The sequence below is a fragment of the Micropterus dolomieu genome, linkage group LG13 (genome assembly GCF_021292245.1).
Source record: "Micropterus dolomieu isolate WLL.071019.BEF.003 ecotype Adirondacks linkage group LG13, ASM2129224v1, whole genome shotgun sequence".
Taxonomy (NCBI): domain Eukaryota; kingdom Metazoa; phylum Chordata; class Actinopteri; order Centrarchiformes; family Centrarchidae; genus Micropterus; species Micropterus dolomieu.
The window spans coordinates 14,613,039-14,638,684 of record NC_060162.1 but is presented as its reverse complement, the minus strand read 5'-3'; the positions used below and the strand labels follow the sequence as shown (position 1 = coordinate 14,638,684).

The 25,646-nt window shown below is 40.4% G+C and overlaps 1 protein-coding gene across 3 annotated transcripts in view; it reads left to right on the top strand.

Moving 5' to 3' along the window:
- bmpr1bb (bone morphogenetic protein receptor, type IBb) overlaps nt 1–25,646 on the top strand; it is a 58,511-nt gene that overhangs the window by 23,861 nt on the left and 9,004 nt on the right. For 2 of the 3 annotated variants that reach the window (XM_046066446.1, XM_046066447.1), the window contains exon 4: nt 15,984–16,311. In XM_046066446.1, the coding sequence (XP_045922402.1) occupies nt 16,221–16,311 (91 nt within the window). In that variant the 5' untranslated portion in view covers nt 15,984–16,220. Of the gene's footprint in view, nt 1–15,007; nt 15,237–15,983; nt 16,312–25,646 lie in introns of those variants that run through there. The other variant, XM_046066448.1, reaches the window with a different exon arrangement.

Below are 25,646 nucleotides of genomic sequence, written 5' to 3'. Positions count from 1 at the left end.
CCTGGTATATAATGATAACGGTGTCCGAGGTTCATGTTATTGCTTCATTCATATCAGTCGCAGTACAGAGCATCCAAACATCCACATCTGCTTTTGCCTATCTAAGCTTATTGACTACAGGAGGGACATGAACAACAGAAAGTGTATTTATGGTGATCATCGTCAACAGTGAACAGAGCTGAATGTGGATATCCTTTATGGCCTCTGCAAATCATCTCTCGTGGACAGGATTCACCCTGAGTTGGGGGAAATCCTGAAAAAGTACAGGCTTAGTTATAGTGTTGTGATGTGTGTGTGTGTGTGTGTGTGTGTGTGTGTGTGTGTGTGTGTAGGAAAAACAAACATCAGTTTAGAGACAAGCCATCTGTGTTTATCATGGATGATGGATTCAGAGACAGAACAGCTTAGTGATGTAAGGTCATGAAGAATAAGGAAATATGGATGGAGTTGGTGGAAATGACACATGAGTGATGAACTGTGATAGTGTAGAAGAGTTTGTGAGATTCGGTCCAGTCAGCAGCATGTCCTCTTTCCTGCTCTTTAACAGATTTTATAACTTAACTCGACTGCTGTCATCTTCTTTTGGTGGAATTCAGTTCATTTTCTGACAATTCACTCAGTGTTTTTGACTTGTTGTTGTGCTTTTACTCTCCGTTCTTCTCCACATTTCAGCTGATATTCTATTTCTTTGTTGTACAGGTTGGTTCTGTGTAGTTTCTTTTACTTCACTTCCTTGTTACTTTGAGGGAAACCTGTTTTGCAACAGTTTTAATGGTTGAAATAACAATAACAAGAGCTGTGGTGCCTAATAGATGCATGAATAACCTTTTTTAGTCTGAAACTGAAGTGTTTTAAAAAGGCAATATATTTATGTTTTATGTGTTTATGTTTTAGTAAGTTTTATGGGTGGTTTTATTGAAGAGGGAAAAAAATCTCTGAGAGCTAGCGAGCTTGCTAATGGGACAATAAGTTCACACAGTTCACATCCCTGTCTCAGAACTAAGAAAGTCTACACTAGAATTTGGATGATGGAAAAGCATAGCTGCCATTGTAAGTCAAAAGATATAGGCCAAGTCTCTTGAACTTCTGATCACACCAAACATCACAGCAGGGTGGTTATGTGTGGTCTGTTCTAGAGCTGCAGTGATTAGTCGATTGAGTGGAGAGCATATTAATAGAATTGCAGTATGAGCTTCTTTTAGTTGCTTTGTTTTTGACGTGTCACAGTAGGAAAAGCTCAACTGTAAATGATAACATAAATGTTGGCTCACTGTCACATCCTACTGGGACACTGCCACAATACAAAGGAGTCAACGTTAAAGTTATTAGTCACACCTGTATTTAACTAAAATAGAAACCTCTCATACATCATACAAGCACTTTTGGCTGACATAAGAATCACCTATTAAATCATTGCAGATATATTTTACTGGAATTGCTGCTTTACCAAAATAAACTGTGTATTTGAATCTGGGTGTTTCATAAGGTTTATATAAAATAGAACCAAAACTACAGTCATGAAAGTAGCCCAAAATTATTTTGAGCTGCACTACATTCTGACCTTGCCTGTGTAAGCAAGCATAGTGTAGGTTCAAATGTATTTCAGGATTCCAAAGTGGCAGTGTGACACACAATTTATACCTCTAGTGTGCTTTCAGCTCAATGTGGCATTACCCTTCACAGATGGAAAACCAAATCCACTTTGACAAAAGGTCACTTGTGCTTGGAAATAGGGCCTTTAGTATCAACTGCTATGAGATTCACACATAATGACTCCTGTGTGTCCTTGTCTGTCGAGAAAGCTAACACCTCATTTAATTTACTTAATTTAATAAGTGGAAGTCATGTGCTAAGAGGGCAATTATAATAATTGTATATTTCTATCTGCCTCCTTGTTTGATTGTCTTCAACTGCTGAGTGAGTGCTTAGCCTCTCAGTGCATCTTCATTTTAATTGAGGTTGATCTTTATCATCATGTGCTTTTTTGTGACTAATAAAAAGACTGAATGGTTTTGATGGATGAAGAAGCCGGTACAGAGTTACAAGATTCACTTTCAAAAAGCTAAGGACTAAGTGCATCTACAGTATGTTTGTAAGAGCTACAGCTTAATGCTGTCAGTAATGCAATCAGTTTTAAAGTTTAAAGTTCTGAACTCTTTCTGAAATCCTCCTTCATATAGACAAAGAAGCTATCAAGTTAAGCATTCATTTGCCTTCAAAATGTTGTTAGTGACCATGCAGTCAAAGAAATGAGGTGTATGCTGTATCACTGTAGCCTTCACACCACTCACAAACACACAAAAGAGCTTTGAGCACTACAGCCAAGGGAGGGGTGTGGGTGCACATGGAAAATATGCAGGACTCTCTCCTCCTACTGTAGCGTTGCACTCCCTCCCAATCACAGTCCAACAACACAGAGCAGGTAGTTTGACCAGAGGCAGTGGACCGGCACCTATTAATTCCCCCTGAATTATAAAGCAGTAAAACTAAATTTATCCAAACACCGTTAATCACAATGGCTAAGAGCGTCTACTTTAATGAACAGATTCTATCTGGGGGCATCTATGGGCAGTTAATTTGCCATTTAAACCCCACCTGTCTGTGTCAACTAGTCCGTAGAGAGGTGCCTAAATGTAGACCAATAGCTGTTCCAAGGGCTGGGTCTTATCCATGCACTTCATGCATTATTACAGCCAGGGACAGGGCATGTTAAAAATGATCTTGTGTGCAAAAGGCCCTGATGAATAATGTACAGGCTTTTTATTTCTACTGATATGCTGTTGATACATAGAGCCAATTGCTCCAAGTAACATTTACTGATTGGCGAGTGTTGAAACAGCATTAGATGACAGTATTTATTCCCAAAACTGCTAGACTTATTCTTAATGTGATTGTTGTGGATTAGTGTTGTTGTATGTTATTGTTAACCAGTATTATTCTGCACTGATGTATAATGTTGTGGTTGGTTAAGTGGATGACTTATTATTTGAGATCTTCACCTGGTTGCCCTTGTTAATGATCAGATTGCTGATGCTGTGGTTGTGGTCAGGTGGACTGCTGAACTTTTTGTTTCCATCTGTGTAAGGAGTCTTGTGCATTCACGTGCTCTTCGGGTGGTACCGTTTCCCGAGTTGTAAAGTCATTCTTCTGATTTCGGCGTGTTCAGGTGCTTTTAACTCAGAATATGGAAACAGCATGGACTGGCTACTACTAAAGATGTGTTGGATTATCATTATCAGAGCATATAAACAACACGTAGACATCTGTTTCCAGAATTTGCATGACAAGCAAATGGCATGTTAGCAAAAAAAATGTATATGCAATATGTGATTTTGCACTATTAATCAATAGTGTCTGCCATGTTTCTACGTGTATGACATCAACAACTCAGCAACTTGTGTACTCCAGGGGGCTTTCACATGAATTTTTCTACAGTTTAACAGCTCTACTGTGTTTTCTCACAGCTGTTATAATTTCATTTGCTATTATAATTTCAAAACTAAAAGAAAATGCATACCCACTAACTGACTTGACTTTCCTTAAAAGATCTTTTCATAGCTTTTGTCACTAAGACAAGAATTAAAAAGTCAACCATTTAGTGACCACCCTGTATGTTATGTGACTACGCCTTCATTCATTTTTTAAGTCTGTCCCATCACATCGGGTTCACACTTTCCAGTTTATATTGTTTTTGACAGATTTGACACAAACCATGTCGTCCAGGCTGCTCTCTTCATTAAACATTTCCTGCAGCTTTGGTATGACATTCCTGCACGCGCTCAGTGCACACACACAATTAACGCTTGTTAAAGAGCATGTGATATGGTAAATACACGACCGTTTTCCCATAATTACAGCATCCTGTGAACCTTAAAGGAAGCAAGTGCTCTTTGTCTTTCTGAAAGGTCTGAACCTCAGAAGTCTCAACCTCTCTCTAAACGTAATGCCTCCTCCTCTTTTTCAAAAACATCATGAAAAGCTTAACAATTGCTCATCCTCCATTCTCCTCACATAGACATAGATTCTGTGCTTTTGTTGCATTTTTCGATTATTTTGACCCTATTACTGTCCTGTCACTTCACTCTCTGTTGGTTATTTAGCACTTCAGTGGCGAGCAGGACTAATTGGAGCAAGAGACAGGTGGAGCCACTCTGTGGCAATCAGTCTTGTTAGTGGCAGGGCTATAGCTCACACTAGGCGATCTTTTTGTTTTTGCAGTGCTCACACTGGAAGGAGGACATGAACTTTTGGCACACTCGCATATGGGGCCCTCTGAGCAGCCTGCCAGGCTTCACTTATTGTGGTTAATGTCAGTGTTCTCTGTGTAGCACCAGTAACTAAGACGAAACACCTCTCCATGAATATGCTTTAAAAGTCCAAGCTAATTTCACTCTTGCAATGTAGTCTCTGCCATTTAAACTCTTTTGGAGCTTCATATTATTTTTTTCTATGTGTTCATACAGATTGCAAGATATAAGATGATACCGCTCTGCATGAACACAACTCAAAATTTTATTTTTCTTGCTGCATGTAGTCAGACGAGTATCATCTCACATCCTGGCACCATCAAACACCTATAGGTCCACTTATCTGTCTCTTTCACCGATTTCTCTGTCAGTGTGTGTGGTAATGTACCAGTTTGGTAATGAGGTGTCGGTGTGAGCGTGTCCACTATTCGCAGACATGTTGCAGTGTAATGCAACCAGGCAGGTGTGAAGGTCACAGCCAGTTTGTGGGCCAGCGTCTTGACCCCTGCTGTCTGCTTTGTCTGACCGTCAGAGGAACCCCTTAATTAGACCCTTTGGTTTGCAGTGTCTGCCCGACGCAGCCCAGCAGACACGCAGCAACAATCCCTTCATTAAATGCTCCTGGTTGACTTGGCAAGTAGAGCCTCGGTTTCGCAATCCCTGCTGCACAAAGGCCATGTTAAGAAAATCTCCTGTAATTTTTCACTTTGAATTGTGAGCACCTGCACCATTACTGAGAAACGACTGTGTGTAAACCTTATTTAGTAGAATATTCTGAGTCACCAAGCTGCTATGGATGGAACTTTTTAAAATTACTTTGACTGTTTTATCATCAAACGTTGTCCTTTATGCCTGTGTCTCATTCTGTATAAAGGAACCATTAGCGCTGTTGGAATAAGCGTGTTGCCGACCTGCACTACAAATACATTTATGCGGGCTAATATATTGTGTATGTACTGTACATTAGCCTATGTCAGTTTCTTTGTGAATGCAACAGTTCAAAATGATTAATTATAGGTTTGCAGACTACTGTGTTATTTCAGCAATTGCAATGTGAGTACATGTTGTGTTGTATTTGTTAAGATGCCAGAGCAGAGTGATCAAGTGGCCAGAAAATTAATGGGAACAGAGCTGCGAGGGAATTAAGGAGACTTACTCAGTAGAGATCCAGATAGACCTGGCCCAGTGACCTTCAGTGGTAGAGAGACTGAGAGAGAGAGGGAGAGGGGAAGGATTTCATTTTGCTGTTCTTGGCCGGTGCATGTCGTTGCTCCGGCCATGGAAAATCACAGAACACTTTCCGAACGGCACTTTCACAGCCAGACAGACACTTCTTTACGTGGAATCCCTCTGTGAAGTTGTGTGGCTGTTTTGTAACCTCTGTGCCCACAGTTGAAATCTGAGCCACAGGTGTGTTTCAGGCACAGTCACTAGTTGGGCCACAGGAAGGGCATTGTGCATTGTAATGACAAAGATTACAATGTTGTGCCATGAAGCGATTTGATCAGGTTATCATGAAGAAGCAACATTGGTGCATAAAAAGAAAAGTGATCAGATTCTACTTTATCATAATTTACCACAGCTGTAGTTGTTTAATACAATACTAATAGGATGATGTAAAAAAAAAAGTAGTTTGTAGTGGTGCTGTAACATTGCATTTGCAAAATAGTATATTGCATTACAAATGGAACACATAAAAAAGGAAGACAAATGACAAGCAGACCCCAAGTGTCCAACAAAACAAACCACACAACTTCTGCGTAATTACACAGTTTAAAGCACCATGTTGTCTCAGTGAGTATGTCTGATCTTCTAAAAAATAGCTATAAAGCAGTTTGAGACATTGTTCTGGTCAAATAAAACATAACAAAGCCAGTGTAGTGAAATGTTCTCAGAAATGTTATAATTATCAGTCTGAGCCACACCAATGCTTCTCTTGACAATTTACAAATGCAGGGCTGTAAGGCTATGACGGTTGGACCTGCTGTCTTGCCCAGAAAGCCTTCCAGTCCCCTCAAGGGAGTTTCAGGCAAATCATTCGGGTTCAACTACTTCAAATGTGCTGGTTTGAACATTATATAACAGAATTGTGGTGGTGGTGGTACTGGTGTGTAGAGTGCATTTCTACACACTCATTAAGGTCATTAAGGTCTGCGAACCAATCTTTTCTTGTTGTCCGTAAAACACGACTCAAGAGCAGGGGGGATCGAGCTTTCTCAGTCGCAGCCCCGACACTGGGGAATGAATAGCCTCTTCGTGTCAGACCGGCACCAAGCCTTCCATTTTTTAAATCGCGACTTAAAACACATTTTTATTCCTTGGCTTTTAATCTGGCATGAGAACTGTATGTTGTATTTGTCTGGTGTTGTATTTTGTCTATTTATTGTTTCATGTCAATGTACAGCACTTTGGTCAACCTGGTTGTTTTAAATGTGCTTTAAAAATAAAGTTTGATTGATTGATTGACAATTACTGCCTTGCTATGTTGCTGTCAGCTAATGTCTAAATCATATTCACGAAGGTGTACAGCGCGTGGCACTCGTGCCAATACTGTTTGCTCCTGCAGCTCCCCAACCTCCCCAACCTCCTTGTTAGGTGCTATATTTTCGTATTATTAATTTAGATAAGATTTAATGTCCATTTACTGTATTTGTTAAGATGGGATTCATTCTCCCAGCAGATTCCTTGCTGCCACTCGCATTCTTAGAGAGCCCACTCAAAGATCACAGCCTTTTTGGCCAATTCCTTATTGTGTATAAAACTAAAAATAGGTAAGAAAACAAAAAATAATAATACATTAGGCAGGGGGCAGCAATGTAGAGGGCTTTGTCACACCAGGTCCAGTGCTTGGTCCTGGATGGTGGAAACAGTCTGACAAACAGAGGCTGCAGGAGTATTCAGCGATGGAGAAGGGCAGTTATAGTAGGTAGCGGGAGGAGACTTCCAGTAGGTTATGGTGGCCTTTGTAAGTGAAGAGAAGAAGTTTGAATTGAATCTGTCAGACAGGGAGCCAGTGGAGGATGGAAGATAAATGAGCTTTAAGGCATTATTGGATTTACAGGGTATTTGCACCAATGTAATAAAGTACCATGATTTGTCAGGTGTTTAATACACTGGATTAACCAAAAGGACACATTTTATATTTCTTAGTATTATTTTCAGAAATTGTATTTATGATATAGAATTACATATCTCATTAATGGAAATTTTATTCATGTGCTGACTTTGTGAGAATGTATGTGTTATATATAAAATACAATGTGTCAAATTGCAGCTTTATATGTCATCCCTGGTTTTAGTTTCTTGACTGGCTAGAAGCAGTGTGAAGTGAGATTTTTACGAGTATCACAAAACCTTTGACATTTACTGCCTGGCACAGACAATTGGCTTGCAGAAACTGTGCAGTTGCAACAAACTTAATTATTACCTGCACACTGTGCATCTTTATGCCTGTCTGAATGCTGTAAAGTATGTGGATACATCATGTTCTCTCCTTGTTGTCTGGAACACAAGGTTATTTTACACAGTTTTTTTTTTACTGATTTAAACAGTGATATATATTCCTATAGGAGCACTTAGTTCTCTGTTTGAAATTTAAGATGAGGATTTGAGTTTTTGAGTGATGTGCACTCATAATTCTTTAAAACTAATAGTACTCCTGGTCCTCCTGCATTTTCCAGAAGTAATACTGGCTAACATGAAATATTGGCAGAAAAAAATTATTCAAAAGAAGTGATCAGGTTTCAGTGTTTTTCCGTATCTCACTATGTTGTCGCATCATGAAAGAAAGATACAGTGAGACCGGCTGAGTGAGAGAATAAGACGGCGTGACAGACAGAGGGAGGGGAACGAGGGAAAATCTTGCTGTGACATCCTTTTCACCCCTTATGAATGACGTTTTTCTTCACTCTCAGCATTCTTTGGACTTCAAAGCGTCAATCTCAGCAGAGTGATTTGGCCCTACTGTTGTGTGAATCTTGAATATTCATGAGATCTTTCTTTGCCTTGAGGCCTGAGAATCTGCTGGGGATCTCACCATATATTACCATATCCAGATAGATAGATAGATAGATAGATAGATAGATAGATAGATAGATCGATCTATATATACACACATATATTAGATAGATAGATAGACAGTGGTGGATATAGATGTTGTCTGATGTCTTGTACGAACATTAGGGCTGGGAATCACCAGAGGCACTCATAGGACTAAATCTAATCCATTAAGCTGAAATATTGATAAGGATAGTGGTTGAAGCAGTACTCAATTTTCATACTTAAGTTAAAGTACAGATACCACACGAAAAATGTTATTCAAGTAAAAGTAAAACTCATCCAGTATAAGACTACTTCAGGTAAAGTAAAAAGGTAGCTGGTTTTAAAAGTATCAAAAGTAAAAAAACAACTTCACATTCAAATCTATAGATCTAAAAAAAGGCAACCTATCTTTTTGAGGGGTGGTATTATGCTCATTTTCAGGTTTAAAATCTCATTTAGGGGTTGTACCAGAATAGGTTTACATGGTTTAATTTTCAAAAAACACCATATTTTTATCATACTGCACATTGCTGCAGCTCCTCTTTTCACCCTATGTGTTGTACGCTCCGCTCTTGAGCTACAGAGTTATGCATCTTACTTACTTACTGGGAGCTGCACATGCGCAGTTCCCAGGTAAGAACTACTAGCCAATCTGAAGCAGAGAAGGGCGGGTCGTAAGAAACAAGGTAGTGTGATCCAAATCAAAGCCGCTTCAGACTGCGACTGTAACCTAGCAGATGGTATAAGTTACTCAAGTCCACAACATCATTGTTCCACATCTTACCATTAGGACAAAACGTTGAACTGTTGCCGGTGTTCTGACGATCTGTGCTGCCTTGCCGAAAAATGCTACCATAGCTCAAATCGATAGACTAGACTCTACTCGGCCCTGCTCCGTTTTCCATTGCAGACAGTACCCAGAGATAGTATGTAGCTTGTCGTCATATTGACACCACACACAACTGCCGCGACGTAATGTTCAATCCGACACACACCAGCGATCCACACAGCTTTCTCTTTAAGTTAAAACGTTTCAACATTCCTCAAAATGTAGACAGATAAGCAGTATGAAAACCTTCCAGCTGTGTTTTCCTCTGCCGTTGTTGCTGCAGCGGTCTGTGTGACGGCGGGAGCAGAGGGCTCTGTGAGCGGGCGGCTGGCCGGCCTCACACGCTCCTCCCGCGTGTTGGCACAGGCTTCCCCCGCAGCCACTTGTGGAGCTCCTCAACTCCGAAAATATTCAAGCATTTTTGTTCCGCCATCACTTCTCGTAAAACCGTGAATATTCAAAATCTACACAGCTGATTTCTCATCTCAAAACATCTCAGAAGTGGATTTAGTGATGAAATAACATACAAAAACTGTAAAACTTTCTGTTGCTGGCCTCTGTCTGGCGGACGCAATGATGATGCAGTGAATAGTGAATATTCTCTCTGACCAATCAGCAGTCTGTCGTGTTTTCACGTTACATTTTAGTATCCCTCAGCTCGCTTGGAACCTTGATGGAGGTGAGGTGAGAAAAAGTACCTGGAAGGTACAGGTCCAACATTTCTACAATGGAAAACCAAACAAAGGCAAGTCGAGCCAAAGGGCCTCCGCTCAGACTAGCTTGGTTTGAGGGCGTGCCTGTGACGTCACAAGTAAAGGAAGTGAAGGGCTGGACTACAAACGAGCTGTTTTCAAACGGTTCAGAGCAGAGTTTTCTGTGGGAGATGGGAACTCCCTTTGGGCTGGACTTTGGGCTTTTTCACTTTGCAAACATGTTACATGCACAAAAAAGATATATAACTCAATAAAGGAGAGGGAAAAAGCCAAAAAGCATAATACCACCTCTTTAAATTCACTCAAGAAAGGTTTGAATAAAGCAGTGCAAGTTTCAGTGAAACACATGAAGGAAAACTGAGTCACAAGAGGACAAGTGGATATTTCCTATACTGTGTGGTGGATTACCCTTCATTAGTATCCCCTTCAGACCATCTGATAGACACAGTTTGTGACTGTATGTTAGAGACAAGGAGGTGGAAACCGAAACTAACTGAAACACTTCATCAGATGAAGGCAGAAATCTCACCACAAATCCACAGAGATGTTAACTTCAGCACCACCGATAAGGTGAATGGTTGGCTTCAGTTTTAAATTGTTTATACTGCAAATCTTTACCAGTTACGTTTCAGCTTGGTCACAAACTGGCTGCGACCAATCTGGGGCCAATCTATCAGTTCATTTGGTGGAGCAGCACCTGTTCCATTAGGGTCTGAGCTGCTTGCGTATGATGCTGGCTGTATATCTCTGGACGTGCTCGTACTGGCTGAGGCTGCCATTGTTTCACGTGGGTCTGTGTGACTTGGTAAAGAAGTCTGGACTTGGTCTGTGCTAGTACTGGGTAAGGCTGGATGTGGACCAACTGTGCTTGTAATGGCTGACAATCCCACATCTACTCTGCTGACAAACTTAAGTATAGCCCCTGTTAATTATACATGTTTTCTACATACATTACTGATATCAGCTCCATCCAGCCTATTGAAATTGGCTCCCCAGGTTTCCTTCAATACATTTTCAAATATAAAATCCTATTTATACTAGACTTGGCTGAATATGTGATGCTATTATTTTAAATGAACCTTTTAATATTTAATGTCAATTAATTGCTTTACATCTTGCGTTAGTCCAGAGTTGTAACTCAACCTTGACTGAAAGACAGATAATCACTGTCTTGATTTCAAATGATGTGTGCCAATGAGGAGTGCCATCACATCCGTGTCTGGACTGGTCCCACAGATGTTTCTTGCTGGAATGCGCGAGTTTCATTTTGTGCACCCGCAAATGAACGCATTTCCATGCACAACACGGTTATCTTTTCCGAGCAGCAGTTTATAAACACCATGGCCAGTCGGCGTTAATCAAACGTAATAAACAGTTGTATTTCACTCTAACATTCACAGTCACAGTTTGGCAAGCAACCTGCTGGTTGAAGTTGATTCGCGCAGAGTCAGCTTTATCAGTTTCACATTTATTTTTCAATGCTGCTCCACTCAGGTGCGCTGCATGAGTAATTATGTGTTGTGCAGAATGTCACAGAGTAAAAAGTCGTTATTTGCAACAACTAAAAATACTCAAGTCAAATACAAATCTGGAAAACAACTACTAAAGTAAAGTAATGAAGCAATGAATGTACTTTGTTAATTTCCACCAGTGGATAAAGACAGTAACCTAATAAAAGTTTTAGTTCTGCTCCATAGTAAAAAAGATATCTTACAACTTAATGAGGAGAGGAAACAAATCTTTGTCTAGCTGGATGATGAAGACGGTGTCATGCTTTCTCAACTCTTGCACTCCGACTGGACCATCTGGGGCAGACAGCTGTGTTGCCACGGTAATAAACTGCTTTCCAGAATTCTGTGACAGCAGTTTTAACACTGAGCTGCTGAAAATCCTCCTAATTTCACAGAGATGAGGGTCAGTTTGGCCCCGGCTGGAACATCGCTCATGATACGCATTCCATCTCTGCCCGAAGTAATTTCATCATCTGTGTTCTGCCATGGCTTTTTGTTTCACAGGTTAGCGGTGATTTTTCACAGTCATCCATCCCATTCTCTTGCAGTGTGATGAAAGGTGTGTTTGCTCCTTTAAAGTCCTTTTCTGAAATAAAAAACGTGGCTCATTTTCATGGTGCATTCTAACTCTACTGCTAGTATTATTGTAAGATCTCCATTTCATAAGAAAATGTTTGCCTTATGAAATGGAGACAGATTATTACAAACAACCAAGCTGCATTAATTGATCTTTGACTGCTGGAGGGCAGAGTGTGGGGGATACAGAGTCTGCAAAAGAAATCGAAAATGAATTCACAGCTGAACTACCCCCAACACCTCCCTCCCATTCGCCCCCAAATGTAAACTTAATGCCCACTGTACTAAGGTCAAAGCTAGAAATGGAGCACCATGGATGAAAATACAATGCCAGCAAAAAGGTTATCTTTACATGGGCCACAATGACAGGTGAAGCGGTACTTGACTTGTGTACAGTAATTTCTCCCTGTTTATGTGGGTGGACAGAAATGTATTATCGTATAATGTGCTTCATAGTGTTTGCAATGCAGATGGTCTCTGCATGGAAAGTGTACAGCAGCTCAGAGGATGGTTTCTGTTTTTGTAGCAGAGCTCTGTCAAAAGGTTGAAGAGTTTCTGTGATATCTGTCAATTGCATTGCAAATTTAAATGCTGTCTCCTCCAGGGGTAAAAAGCTGAGTAATGTTGAGTCCTTGTTGTGCTTATTTATACACATTTATTATAACAATTTTGAGCTGTGAGCAGAGGGTTTATACTGTTAATAATCAGGAAACAGAATAGGTGTGGTCAGGAGCAATGAGGTGTGTTTGTCTTTTCTCGTGAAGAAAGTTAGAGAGCTGAAACCATCTGTATCCAACTGGATACAGTGTTCCAAGATGGCCAAACATTCCTTCCAAAAAAAGTTGCTCTATGGGTTGCGCTCTGCATGGGCTTCTCACGTTTTTTGGCCCCTTGAGCATGCTCATTTCAATCCTGCTATGGCTGAGCCAGCTAGATACCTTCTTAGGTTTTTGCACACATGAATGGCATGAAAACATGGCCAGAATGTGTACTGAATGTGACACTGGGAAAATGTATTGATTGAGGTATAGCAGTTTATCTGGTTTCCTAATTATTGTGCCTATGCAAGTCTTTTTGGACCTGGGGTTCTGACTGTGGCCACTGCATCAGAATTTTTGCTTTGCTGAAACAAGTTAGCTAGCAGATATGGCTTTCAAATGACAAAAAATCCTTTTCTGCATGTCTGTAATAATCAAAGAGGTGTTCCAGAAATTTAGTACTAAGCTATTCACAAAGTTGGGAGGCTTGCAAGAGCTAAATAAGCAAAATAAATAAATGGTCAAAGTCAAAGCAGCAGAGGCTGAGATACATGACATTTAGTCCCTAATACAGGTCAATTCTGAAAAATCGCTGGGTCCTACATTTCCCATAATACAACTCAATAGCATCTTTCATTAGACTTCCCCTGCCTGGTAAATGCCCTGAACATTTAAATTGCATGCCCCAGTTTGTAACACAGGCTTTCACTTAAAAATGTGTAATTTTCAGATCCAAGCCAAGTTCACTCACATGACATCATCTGGCCAGAACCACAAAAGAAATGAAACCGCTATTTTCACAAGTGAAGTAGTGCTTCCCATGATAAGTAAAGGGAATGTAAAGCTGGTGTAGGCAATGTTGGAGAACTAGCAAGAGACAGTTAGGTTTGTTAAAGTATCTAAAAACATTCCTTTAGGCCTCCCTCCAAAGCCACTCCCCCGAAACACATTTTCATGCGTAGTGCACTACGCATACAAAAGGTAGACAGGCAGTTGGACAAGCCAGTCATTTCATTCGGATGAAATGATTGGTTGTGCTTATTACAGTCCTGCAGCACAGATACTTTATTTTTTTCAGTTTGTGTTGGACCATTTGATTTATTGATTGCTGTCGGGATTTAAAATTTCAACAAATGTAACAAAACAAGCTTCTGAAATAAATTGCCTACCCAAGCTTAATGTGAGAAAATGGTGGAATGGACCTTTAACCCACCTTTTAAATTGTGTTCTGGCGCTTGCATGTCTAATGTCACTATTTCTCATTCCAGTTGCAGCAAACATTGTGGTTTCACAGAATGATCGAGGTGCTGACAGAACAATTTCTATGGCAATATTAATCATCCTGCAGCTATGCGTGTGATGACAGATGAGTTCTGTAGTTAAAATTCTACTAAGAAAGGGGACGGGAGGAAAAAAGATGGGAAGTAAAGAGTTAATTTCACTGAAAGCAAGTCTTCCAACCAGTCTGCCCCACTTTCAACCCCTTTATGTGAAGGAGTGACCCCCACCTACAGAGCTACTCACTCCCCTCAACCCCCCATCCCTGTGGGCTGAGTAGGCTTTCTGAGAATACAGCAAGGCTCCACGCTGAGCGTTTGATGGAGCGCAGAAGGGTGTGTGAGGTGCACTGACCCATTCACATTGCTCCCCATGCACTCATGCTCCAGAATAGGCTGACTTATCACATGTAATACACAGCAATGCACAAATCAGGAGTGACAGCTATAGGGCCAGTGAAGCACTGGAGGGGAGAAATGGCTTCTGGGAGCTGCTGTCCCCACCCAGTCAGACTTTAAGAGGGGACAGGTGTGGGGTGGAGAAGCCCATTTGGCTGCTGATGTTGTTTTGCCCTTCCTTCATCACTGCTTTAACCAGGACAGTTTTGTTTTTGCTTCTCTCTAACCATTTGGAATGGATAAACATCTCTTTCTTCAAGGAAACCATTTCTTTCACTTATAAGGATCTTATGTGTGATTGTGGATATTGGGCCATCTCCAACATGTTTACGATATGTGTAGGTGCTGCTGTAGACTTGATGTAATCTGTCTATTAGCTCACATAATCCTCTTAACTTGTAACCCACATTATTCTTTCACCAGTGGAATGTGTCCCTATTGTTATATTTTTTTTTTCCTGTGGTATTGCATGTTTGTATGTGTGTCTCTGCGTGTTGGATTAGTGTGAAGTTGCAAAGTTGTGGTGGTGCCTGGAGGTGTGAGCTTTAATCACCTCTAATCACATGACGTGTGATGGGCTGATCCCTGCAGATCTACAAGCGTGTGCGTTTTCACCCCTTTCACACACAGACTCACATGAGGAACTGAACACAATCACAAACGTCTGAACTTTAATACCAGACTCTTGGTTGCAGATTAATGCCCGGTCTTTGTCATTCACACGGCACCTGTGTCTGCAGCTGTAGTTCCATACACATTACATCAAGACGGGGTTGACTGTGGATTGTTTTCTTTTCTATTTTTATTTTTTGGACTTTTTGTGATGTATAGTACTATGGAAAATTCTTTATTGCAATAAAGAAAAACCATCACCCCCATGAACAGGTAATGTGCAGACAGAACAGTATCTTTTCAGTAACAGAATTTCTTGAAAATTGAATGGAACAATGTATTTTCTAAGTTCATGTTTAAACATCTTTGCAGTTGAGAGGAACATCATGTATGTCTGGCAGAATGTGCTCTAGCAACTCCGTAGTTTCACACCGAAGACAAGCAGTGCAGCCAAGATGAATAACCCACACTGATCCATTCACATCAACCACAAATTTTGCACTGGGTTCTCGCTTTGTTGCGTCAAACAATTCTGAGCTCTGTCTTGCACGACCTTGCAGGATTTGATACCAGATGGTTTTACCAATGTATATGTAAATGTTGTCTGCAAGTTTATACTCCTTAGTTCTTACTGTAGTTTCTGTGTCCCTCTTCGCATGCTGTGGGTTTGTGTGTCTTTGGCAACAAGTCATAATGCTTTCATTGCTGCCTTTCGCACCTCATTCAGCCATGTCCCACATCCATGGCCCTGCTTCACACCCTGTTGCCCCCTTCAGTTCTGCTCTCCTTTCTGTGTATGAGTGATGTGAGGATATGTAATGTGTATGTCTGTTTGTGTGCGTTTGAAAGAGAGAGAGGCTGTACGTAGATTCAGATATACTCAGCTGTCCCTTCTGTAGTGAGCCGGTCATAGAAAGGGCCGGACAAATAGCACAGTGAGAGAGCAGCTAAGTAACACCCCCCCCTCTTTTCTCCCCCTCTTCTCTCCCCCTCTTCTTTCTCTGTGTCTGTGTCTCCCAGGCTGTCAGTGTGGACTAGTGCTGGAGGCTGCGGGGTGGCTGTGGGAAGTTCCTGAGAGTGCAGAGAGGTAGAGTGGCAGTCACTCACAGAGAGACACTTGCACAGACAGAGGACTGGCGCTCTTTTACGGAAGGATATAAAACACAGTGTTACACTTCCGCCTCTTTGCACGGGAGTGTTCGTTGTGGCAGGACCTTAGGGATTTGAAGGAGGCGGGCGACTGGGGTTGTTGCTGGCATGATGGTGGTGGTGTGGCTGCCTCAGGAGTGGGCTTGGCAGGCTGTTCTCCTGGTGACTGGACTGGCATCACTGAGCCGTGGATCTCATGGTGAGTACTGTGGTCTTACTACTGTGTGTTTTAACACTTCCACTGTTCTGCTGCCTTTATGTTGCATATCTTAAGTTACCGCGAGGCTGATGAGGCTGAGGCCTTCATGTGATGGCTTTTAGTTTGTCACTCATTGGCTAAACTGTAATATAAAGCAGCATGAAACAAATTGAAAGAATAATAACATAATTCTTCTTAGGTATCTATGTTGGTGCTTTGGGATGTAGACAAGGTTAAATGCACTTTGTTTTCACACATTTTATTGTAAGTATTGTTAGGTTGCAGGTTGATCGTGCTATCTGTGAGGTTATCTGTCTATTTTTTACCCTTTGCTATTTATGATGAGCAAAAGCTATTATGATCTCCACTGGGGCTACCATGAGAGCGGGTGTGCATTTATCTGCCCCGTCCTCTCCCTCTGTCCCTTCCCAATCCCACTCCCCCTTCATGTTTTGAATTGTTTGAAGATGGACAGCCAGTTGTCTTTTACGATGAATGCCAACAGTGTCACGGTGCCCCGTAAGGTTGTGACAGGCGGGGAGGGTCGACAAGCTCCCAGCCTCAAGAAGATGACACTTGTGCATTTGTTCTGTTTCTGATCACAGAAAGGAGGTATTGTTGGTCAGTATGGTATGGTTTGGGATTTCCTCTTTTTAATATACGCAACACTAAGTTAACCATTGTCCTTAAGTTTTCACACATAAATTGTTTTATGATGTCAGTGTTTGCCAGGCTTTTTATTGGAAATGAAATGATAAATCAATCAGTCGATCTACAGAAAATGTATCTGCAACTATTTTTATTTACTACTATGTAAGTCATTTCGATTTCTTATATGATAATAAACTGAATATCTTGGGGTAGTGGACTATTGGTTGGACAAAACAAGTCATTTGAAGATGGGATGGGCTTGAGGAAATTTTGGAGAAACCATTAATTGATAAAAGTTATGAAAATGAAGCATTTTTGGTTATATTTGTTGAAATTGTTTTTATATCCCGTCAGCAAACAACAAATCAAATGCTTAGATGAAAAACAAAAGATTGGCTGGCGGACCTGCCTGTCTACCTGCCTACCTGTGCGCACCATGCCCGTGCACTCATTGCATATAAAAATGCTGTCTCTTGCAAGTTTCTTCAACATTACCTACCCTAGCTTTGATAGAAAATGAATCCACAGATCGCTAATGAAAGTAATCATAAATTGCAGCCAAACGTTCACAACACAGTTGGGTGTCAGGCTGTAAAACCAACGTCTGGGTGCACACGCACGCACGCTCACACACACACACACACACACACATACACACAGTGTTTGTAAATATTGCCATTAAGAGATGGTCTGGAAAATGTCCCCACATGACTCTGTGCTGCAACTGAATTTCACATGACAAATGGAAACGTCAGATCTTTAATTTAACTACCAATTTATGCTCTCCTGGTGCTGCCATGGCGTCTTCTTGGTATAGATTAGTAAGAATATACCCATAGTGTATGATAGATAGTGGATATAGTGTCTATGTGTTGTATATGTTTGTAGTTCTCCATTTAGTATGTAGATTTGTCAGGGTGTTTCTTTCCTTATACAGTATAGATGTAATAGCACCTCAGTATATTTACAGAATTGTCACTGATACATTTTTGGAGTAAACTGGAAAGCTCTAAAAAAATCACCAGCATGAATGATAAGCAGGTTATGTGATTATGGAAAAGTTGGGTAGTACATAACTATAATCAACTTCACATTGGAACACGGAGAGGTTTTGATTTGAATCCTGTTACAAAGAGATTCTTTACTGAAAGTGTGTCAAAAATAAAGACCAGCTGTAAAACCCTCATACTGACTGAGTGGTTCAGAGCTAGCTGTAACTTTCGCAGTTGGTCACCAAATACCTCAGCTGCTGATGAATGTTTCTTCAGAGAATCCCCTTTATTCGTGTCTGTGCAGACTGAGCTAAGTGTTCAACCTCTCATCCAATATTAGTCCAGCGTGTTTGAGGGTCAGTAGCCACATGGATATAAAGGATGTGGGAAGATGAAGTGAAATACAGAAAGAATAGCATTAATTCTCATTCCCAACACTCTGGCTATACCTTGACAGGAGGCAAAGTTTCTGCTTGTTCCCAGCTGTTCAGACTGACAAAAAGTAGGTGAAATGAAGCTGTTAGAAACATTTCATACTAAAGCTCTTTCTCTTCTTGTTTTTTACTCCTTCTGTTCACTTATTTTCACCAATACTTGAGCCACCAGTTTCTTTTTTCTGTTTCCTCTGTGATCTGATCTTTTAAACGTCTCCCAAATGAGTAAAACATGTGGGAGGTTGCCCATAAATCTAAGTAGCACAGTCAATTTGCCACCTGTTTCTACAGGCTTGTGAGGTTCACAGAGAGTAGATGAGCCTGGCCTTCCGGTTACACTGTGGTGGAAATACGAAGAATTCAGTGCAGTTATGTGACGATAATACCTTTTTATGATGGTTACATTATGATGTTTGTTTTGGTTCATTTCCTCCATCCACAGTTTGGTTTCGCTTTGTCACATGTAACACAAAACATGCTGTGTGACCATGAAAACTTAAATCTGTCTGGGCCATGGCTGCTAATATGACTTCTACCAGTTAAGGCGAGACACCACTGTCCAAAATTATCACTGTCCAAAATTATGATTTTGCTTGAATCTGTCAGTTTTCAGATTTCAAGTTATTTTGTGACTATTATTACCATACTTTAATAAAATGTACAAAACAATATTGAATAATATATATAAACATTATTATTTGTCTAAGTTATTCCAAGTCTGTTAACCGCAGATTGCGTAAATTTTGTCTTTGTTAGTATTTCCCATGTAAAAGTTCAACTGGTCTATTTAAAACCTATTGAATCATATATCATTTGAAAGTCTATTTTCTAAAACACAATGTTGGCTAGTTCATATATCATATATCTATAAGTCATGTGTTCATGTGACAAACAGTTATGTTTATGCTAAGTGTGTTTCTAATGCGTTAGCTAATCTTTAACAGCCGTTTTCTCAAAATGACATGTTTCCTGTAACCCATGTTATTTTTCTCATCCAGTTTTATAGCATTTACAGTGCTATTTACAGAGTATTTTTTTATTTACATACTGTTTATCATTCTCATTATTGGTGGTATTTTATCTGTAAATATGTGGGAAAAAGGTGTCTGTTCATATTCCCTGATCATATAACTGATTTTGAATAAATCCATGAAAAAAAAAAATTTTTATAAACCCTTCTGTAAATGTCTGGCCATTTGGTAAATTATCACAATAAAACCAAAATAAAAGCTATCTGACTCTGGAACATGGTATATACAAATCAGGGCATATTTAATGAGGAAATACCTCATTTCCATCCATCCATTGTCAACCGCTTATCCTGCGTACAGGGTCGGGGGCGGGGGGCTGGAGCCTATCCCAGCTGACATTGGGCGAAAGGCAGGGTACACATTGGACAGGTTGTCATCACAGGGCCACACATAGACAAACAACCACTCACACCTAAGGACAATTTTAGATGTCTTTGGATGGTGGGAGGAAGCCAGAGCACTCAGAGAGAACCCACACAGACACGGGGAGAACATGCAAACTCCACACAGAAAGGCTGGGGCAACCGGGGTTTGAACCCACAACCTTCGTGCTGTGAGGCGACAGTGCTAACCACTGTACTACCGCGCCGCCACCTCATTTCCATATAAAATAAAAAAACAAAAAGCTATATTTATACTTCCAGTTTTAAAGTTTCATTGTGATATGAGGAAAGTTGAGAAAAAGATTATAAGACTGTGGTGTCTTGCCCACAGTGGTCCCTCACCATAACCATCCTCTGGACTTTTGGACAAACATCTGAGGAGCTGTTTTCAATGTGTTTTCATTCACAGCGATCTTTGAATATCTGAAAATGTCAGTGTGTCTCTGAAGGAGCATCCAGAGTTGGTATTTGTTTTATCTTCATCAGCAGTTATTAGTTTTACTGTTGCTCCGCTTTAGTTACATGAGTGTGAAGGAGTTTTTGAGGTTTGTTAGAAACTGACTACTTCTAATTACATTTGGGATTTAGGAGAAGGGAAAACAGAATAATTTTGATGTTCTTTAAGGGTTGATATATTTGTACTTGATTTATGATTTCATTGAGAACTTGTTGTTTATTAGTTACAGGAACGTAATTCACATTTATATATAATTATTATATATTGAGCTTCAAAGTGTTCAGCCTCCATGACATTTAAAGGAGATGGATCCTCATAGAATTGGTTTATGTGACTAACACTGTTGACAGAAAAATGGATTAAATCTAACTACATATTTGCAACAGCAAACAGCAGTTTGGAAGATATCTGTGTAGAGCAGTGTTGTGGAAAAAGATCAGAATGTAGTGTGGTGCAGTGGTCCAGAAGTACAAAACAGCAGCAGTTGGCCCATGGCTCCTCCAGCCTTCTGTGCACTGCTTCCTGTCAGGATGTGGATACGGTTCCCCCACACAGAATTTGATCCCCAGGCAGATGTGCTGCTCCAGCGGTCAGGCATGGGAGCATATACTGTGTGTATGTGTGTGTCTGTGTAATAGTTGTTCATGTGCACATGACTATAACTGCCTTGTGACATTTGGAAGCTTAGGACTACTTTTTGCAAGTTCAGGGAGTACTCAGGGGACTACTAGAATGCAAACGTCCTCCAGCTCTAAACTTTAAAAAAAATTGCAGCTACTGTAGTTTTGATTAACATCGTTCACCTAGTGTTAGAAATTCAGGATTTTATCAACACTGAAAATTCAGTCCTTGGTTCATTAATCTTAAGCATATCTGGTTTGAAGTTTTATAGGGACCTTTAACAATCTTGAGTATAAACAGAAGCTTCGCTTTTTTGGCAGAGGTAATATTATGGGGTAAAATGACATATTATGGTGGCGCAATGGCTGTAGCCTCTAGATGTGTCTGTAATGGAGACCAGCATTAGTCAGTGGTTTGTGGCTTTTTCCAGTAAGTCCAAACCACATGGATAGATCGAGATGAATTGATGCGCGTTGAGGATAGACAATGTTAAAAAACATCTCGAACTTCAAAGGAGTCAGAACAAATAACAGAAGATAGGATCAAGATAGTGTGTAAGTATGAGGATGCCACACACAGACACACACTGTGGTCAATACAATAGCCTTGGTTTCATAACAACTCCAAGATCTAAGACTTTCTCTATGTACACAAAAGGCCTATTTCTCTCAAATATTGTTCACAAATCTATCAAAATCTATGTTAGTGAGCACTTCTCCTTTGCTGAGATAATTTCTATGCAACATCATCACCGAGATAAGCGCACAACCAGGGGACAGAAAGCAGAACTCTGTCTTAGCGGCTTATCAGTTTATGCGGCATATCTAGCAGCAGTGTTGGGCAAATTACTCAGAAAATGTATTGAGTTACTTTTTACTTATTACTCATTTGAAAAGTAACAATATTACTTTACTTATTACTGGGTATTAAAAATAAATAGACAGAACAGATCCAACTTGAACGAATTTACAAACAATGCGTAATCTACGTTGATTGCAGCGGTTGACTACAGTCTTCTGACCAGCTACCAATGCACTTTTCCCCCCTGGCTGCACGCGCATCCAGTAGCGTTTGTATACAAGAAACTCGTCTATAAAGGGAAAGGGATTTTATGAAAATAAATATGGAATTATAGAAATAATCAAACTTTATCGCAAAAGTAGGTTTGTCTCTGTGTCTTCTGTGTTTGAGTATTTTGTTGTGAATATAGCAGCTACTGTTCCTGTACGCTGGCTGGATGCTGTATTCACACCCCTGTAGAAAGTCTCTGTGCAACCAGTGTTAAAAAGGTGAGGTTGGGGTACAATGTTTGGCAATGTCTATGACAGACAGGTCCCCCTCCATAAATCTGTTGTGGCATTATTGCTGCGGGTGGTGGGAGCCTCAAAGTGACCATCACATTCCTTCGCCTAGGCAATATGGTCACGGCCGGTAAACGCAGAACAGGTTGCTGGAAGCTGTGCAGTAGAAATAGATGACCTGATGTGGGTGTTGCAGCAGAGATGGAGGAGAGAGTGTGGAATGTGCTCCTCAGTCACGTTCTTCTGTGTGTGTGTGTGTGTGTGTGTGTGTGTGTGTGTGTGTGTGTGTGTGTGTGTGTGGCAGAGGCCTTTGAAGCCTGTAAGGGGTTAAGAGGAATGATGGTGCGTTGGTAGGGTGGAGAAGGATGTATGGCCTCTTTGCAGGTTGGTTGTGACCCCCTCAGGGTCAGAGTGCACTCTGGAGACACTGGGGAAGATGTCTCCTTTGAGTAGGTGATTTATCATGGCCACCTGGAGTAACTTATCTCCCTTTTCTCTCATGTCCTCCTCTCCGTTTGTGATGAACAGTCTGTGTGAAGTTCTCAGCTCACAGATTAAATGGCTATAGTGCTGTGATGTCGGCTCTTGTGAAACAACCGTGCTAATTGGAATACTTTATGCAGAGATTTTTGTTTTCATTTTCCTAGACTTGAAATTCCCCTGTCAACATTTCTCTCCTTATTTATTACCGGTAATAGCAGTACTTCTGTACTGCATTGATTTCGAGTTGTCTCTTGATGGAAAAAGTAAACCCAATATTATAACAGCATATATATCGATTGGCAGTGTCCGTCTGGATTACAACTTTAGTTGCATGTAAGGGTCACATCACTCACTTCTATCCCTAGTGCACAGAACAAATGAAAGAACCGCCAAATGAAAGGAAAAAATTAGCTTTAGTTTTCAATTTCAAATAACTTTAAGGTCACATAGTTTTTGTGTCATACTTGTACCTTGGTTTAAGACTCTGCAACTGTTAAAGCCTGATAATCACCCTCATCATCTTTGCTGAACTGGTATGAATGGTCATATCCAAGATAATTTATTTTTTAATCTACACTGATTTCTAATGAGAAAATAAAATCAAAAAAATTTTTTTGCCAAATAATTCAAATAAAATGTGACATTTTGCCATCTATGATTAGAAATAAGTAATAATTGTTAGCTTTTTCAGTGTGAAAACAGCGAAGTGATTAATAAGCTAAGTCAGTTTTTTGTAGCTATAAACTAGGTTTTTTTTTAAATCTCTTTATTTTCTTTAATAGTCAGTTCATGACAATTCAAGTTTGTTTGTCCTGTACTCACAATTTCTGTCTGAATGAACTTCATGAAAACAATAAGTGAGAGACAACCCCAACCTGCACAAAAACTGGCCTCACAGAGATGAATCCTTCTGCCAGGACTGTGGTGCGTAATAATAGGCAAACAAGGGAAAAAGATATTAGAAAATGCAGCATTTAAAATATTCAAAATTAAAACGAGTGAGAGCTGCTGGAGAATCATTTATATCTGTGCAGTACAGTTTGTTGTTGTAGCTTATTTTTGCTTTAACCAGTGATGCGTGATACTGTCTGACACACACTTGTGCAGCACAAAGATGTGTACAGTCATGCTACTTCTGTCACCACCAAAAACTTGACTGAAAGTGAGGTGGGAGGAAGTGTCGCAGACCACTCAGATAGTGTTCCGCCACAGACGGCAGAAATGAAAGGAGATGACCAACACAGTCATGTAGACAGCAGATGAGCTGTCATCACTAATGCAGATAAATATGGAAAAGCTGAAGCCAGTGTGGAAGTGCCCAAAGATGCACTGCCGTTGATGGTGACGAGCTGTGACTGAACGATCTCCAGCTGGAATAATTCACTACATGTGACTTCTAATTGCTTCAAATGTTTCTGTGTGTATGTTTTCCACAGACTCCCAGTGTGTGTGTGTGTGTGTCTAGTTTGAGGAACAGCCTGTGGAATGTGCGGGGGATGCAGATCAGATTTCGGGGTGACCTTGAATGTGCCCCATAGCTGACACAGCAACTCTGTGTGTGTGTGTGTGTGTGTGTGTGTGTGTGTGTGTATGTGTGTGTGTGTGTGTGTGTAAGACAGAGACAAAGAGAAGATGAAGTGTGTGCAATTATATGCTAACATGTGTGAGATACTATTGTGGTTTATTATTGTTATTATATGTCAATATTTTAGGCTGTATACCCAAATCATGCTTTGGGTCTGTTTACTTACAGGGCCAGTATTACAAATTAATAAAATTAGGCAACTCTTTACATTGGATGATCCCCCCACCCCCCCTCCTCTTATCAGTGTGGTGTTTAAACTCTCTGTTATAAGTGTAACTCATATAGCCTCTCCCTTAAGACTCTTGCTAGCTTTGCATCCTATAAGCTCTTTAATAGTCCGTTGAACTCACAGTGACTCTGTAGTAAACCACCTCTTATATACCAAGCACACTCACTCTCACAAACATATACACACACACACACACACACACACACACTTTTACAACAAGACAGTCTTGTGATACCTAAAGTTCTCGAGAAATTACGACAGACTGTACATTTATAATATACATTCTCTGTTAAATTAAACCCTAACTTAAACTTAAGCTTAAGTGTGCTGAGCAAATATTAAAGTAGTTGTGATTGGAGTGAGGTATGCAGGGAACTTTCTAAGAATGCAATGTATGTGAGGGCATCATTAAATGCTTACTATGTTTAGGAGGTGAACATAAATTTGTTGTACACTATGTTGTGCAACCAGATATGTGCTGCCACTCTGCATACTGCATGTTGAACTGTGCATCACGTGGTTTGAAGAAGTTAGGTTGTGTAGGTGTATTTTTGTATTATTTGAATCAAGTGGTGATGATTAATTGGTCAGGTAACACTCTTACTCTCCCTTCTATGGATTTCTAAGGCAGTACTCTGGTTGATTTTAGCTTTACAGGTCAGCGCTTAACCATCCAAGTTTTAGTGTGACATCTCTTCAAGGATGTAGATTTACACACTGCATTTGCTTTTTACTCTAAATTGGGATTCTCCTTCCCTGATGTCAGCTTTTCTGTATTCTGTAGCATTTTTCTCTGCTGCTTCTTTGCATACTTACTGCCTTTGTCAAAAAGTTTACAACACAGAGCTGATATGGTCATAATGTATCTGAAAGCCTCACAAATTCATGAAACAAGCCTGTCTTGTTTTGTTTTTTTGGGTGGTTATGTTTTTTGCACACTTGCAAAGTAGATGTGATAGACAAACCAAGGCCACCGTGAGGGAGGATCACAGCACCTCCACAAACTTCCCCTCTGACAGAAACAGTAACAGATTCATTTGGAAGGACACAGAGTACCACAGCCAATGTGTTTATATCACACTCAGCCTTTTCATCACGTAGTCCTCAGCAGGATTACTCATGTCTCTTTTCAATAGCTGGCTGGCTTTCAGGCTGTTGCCCTGCTTAG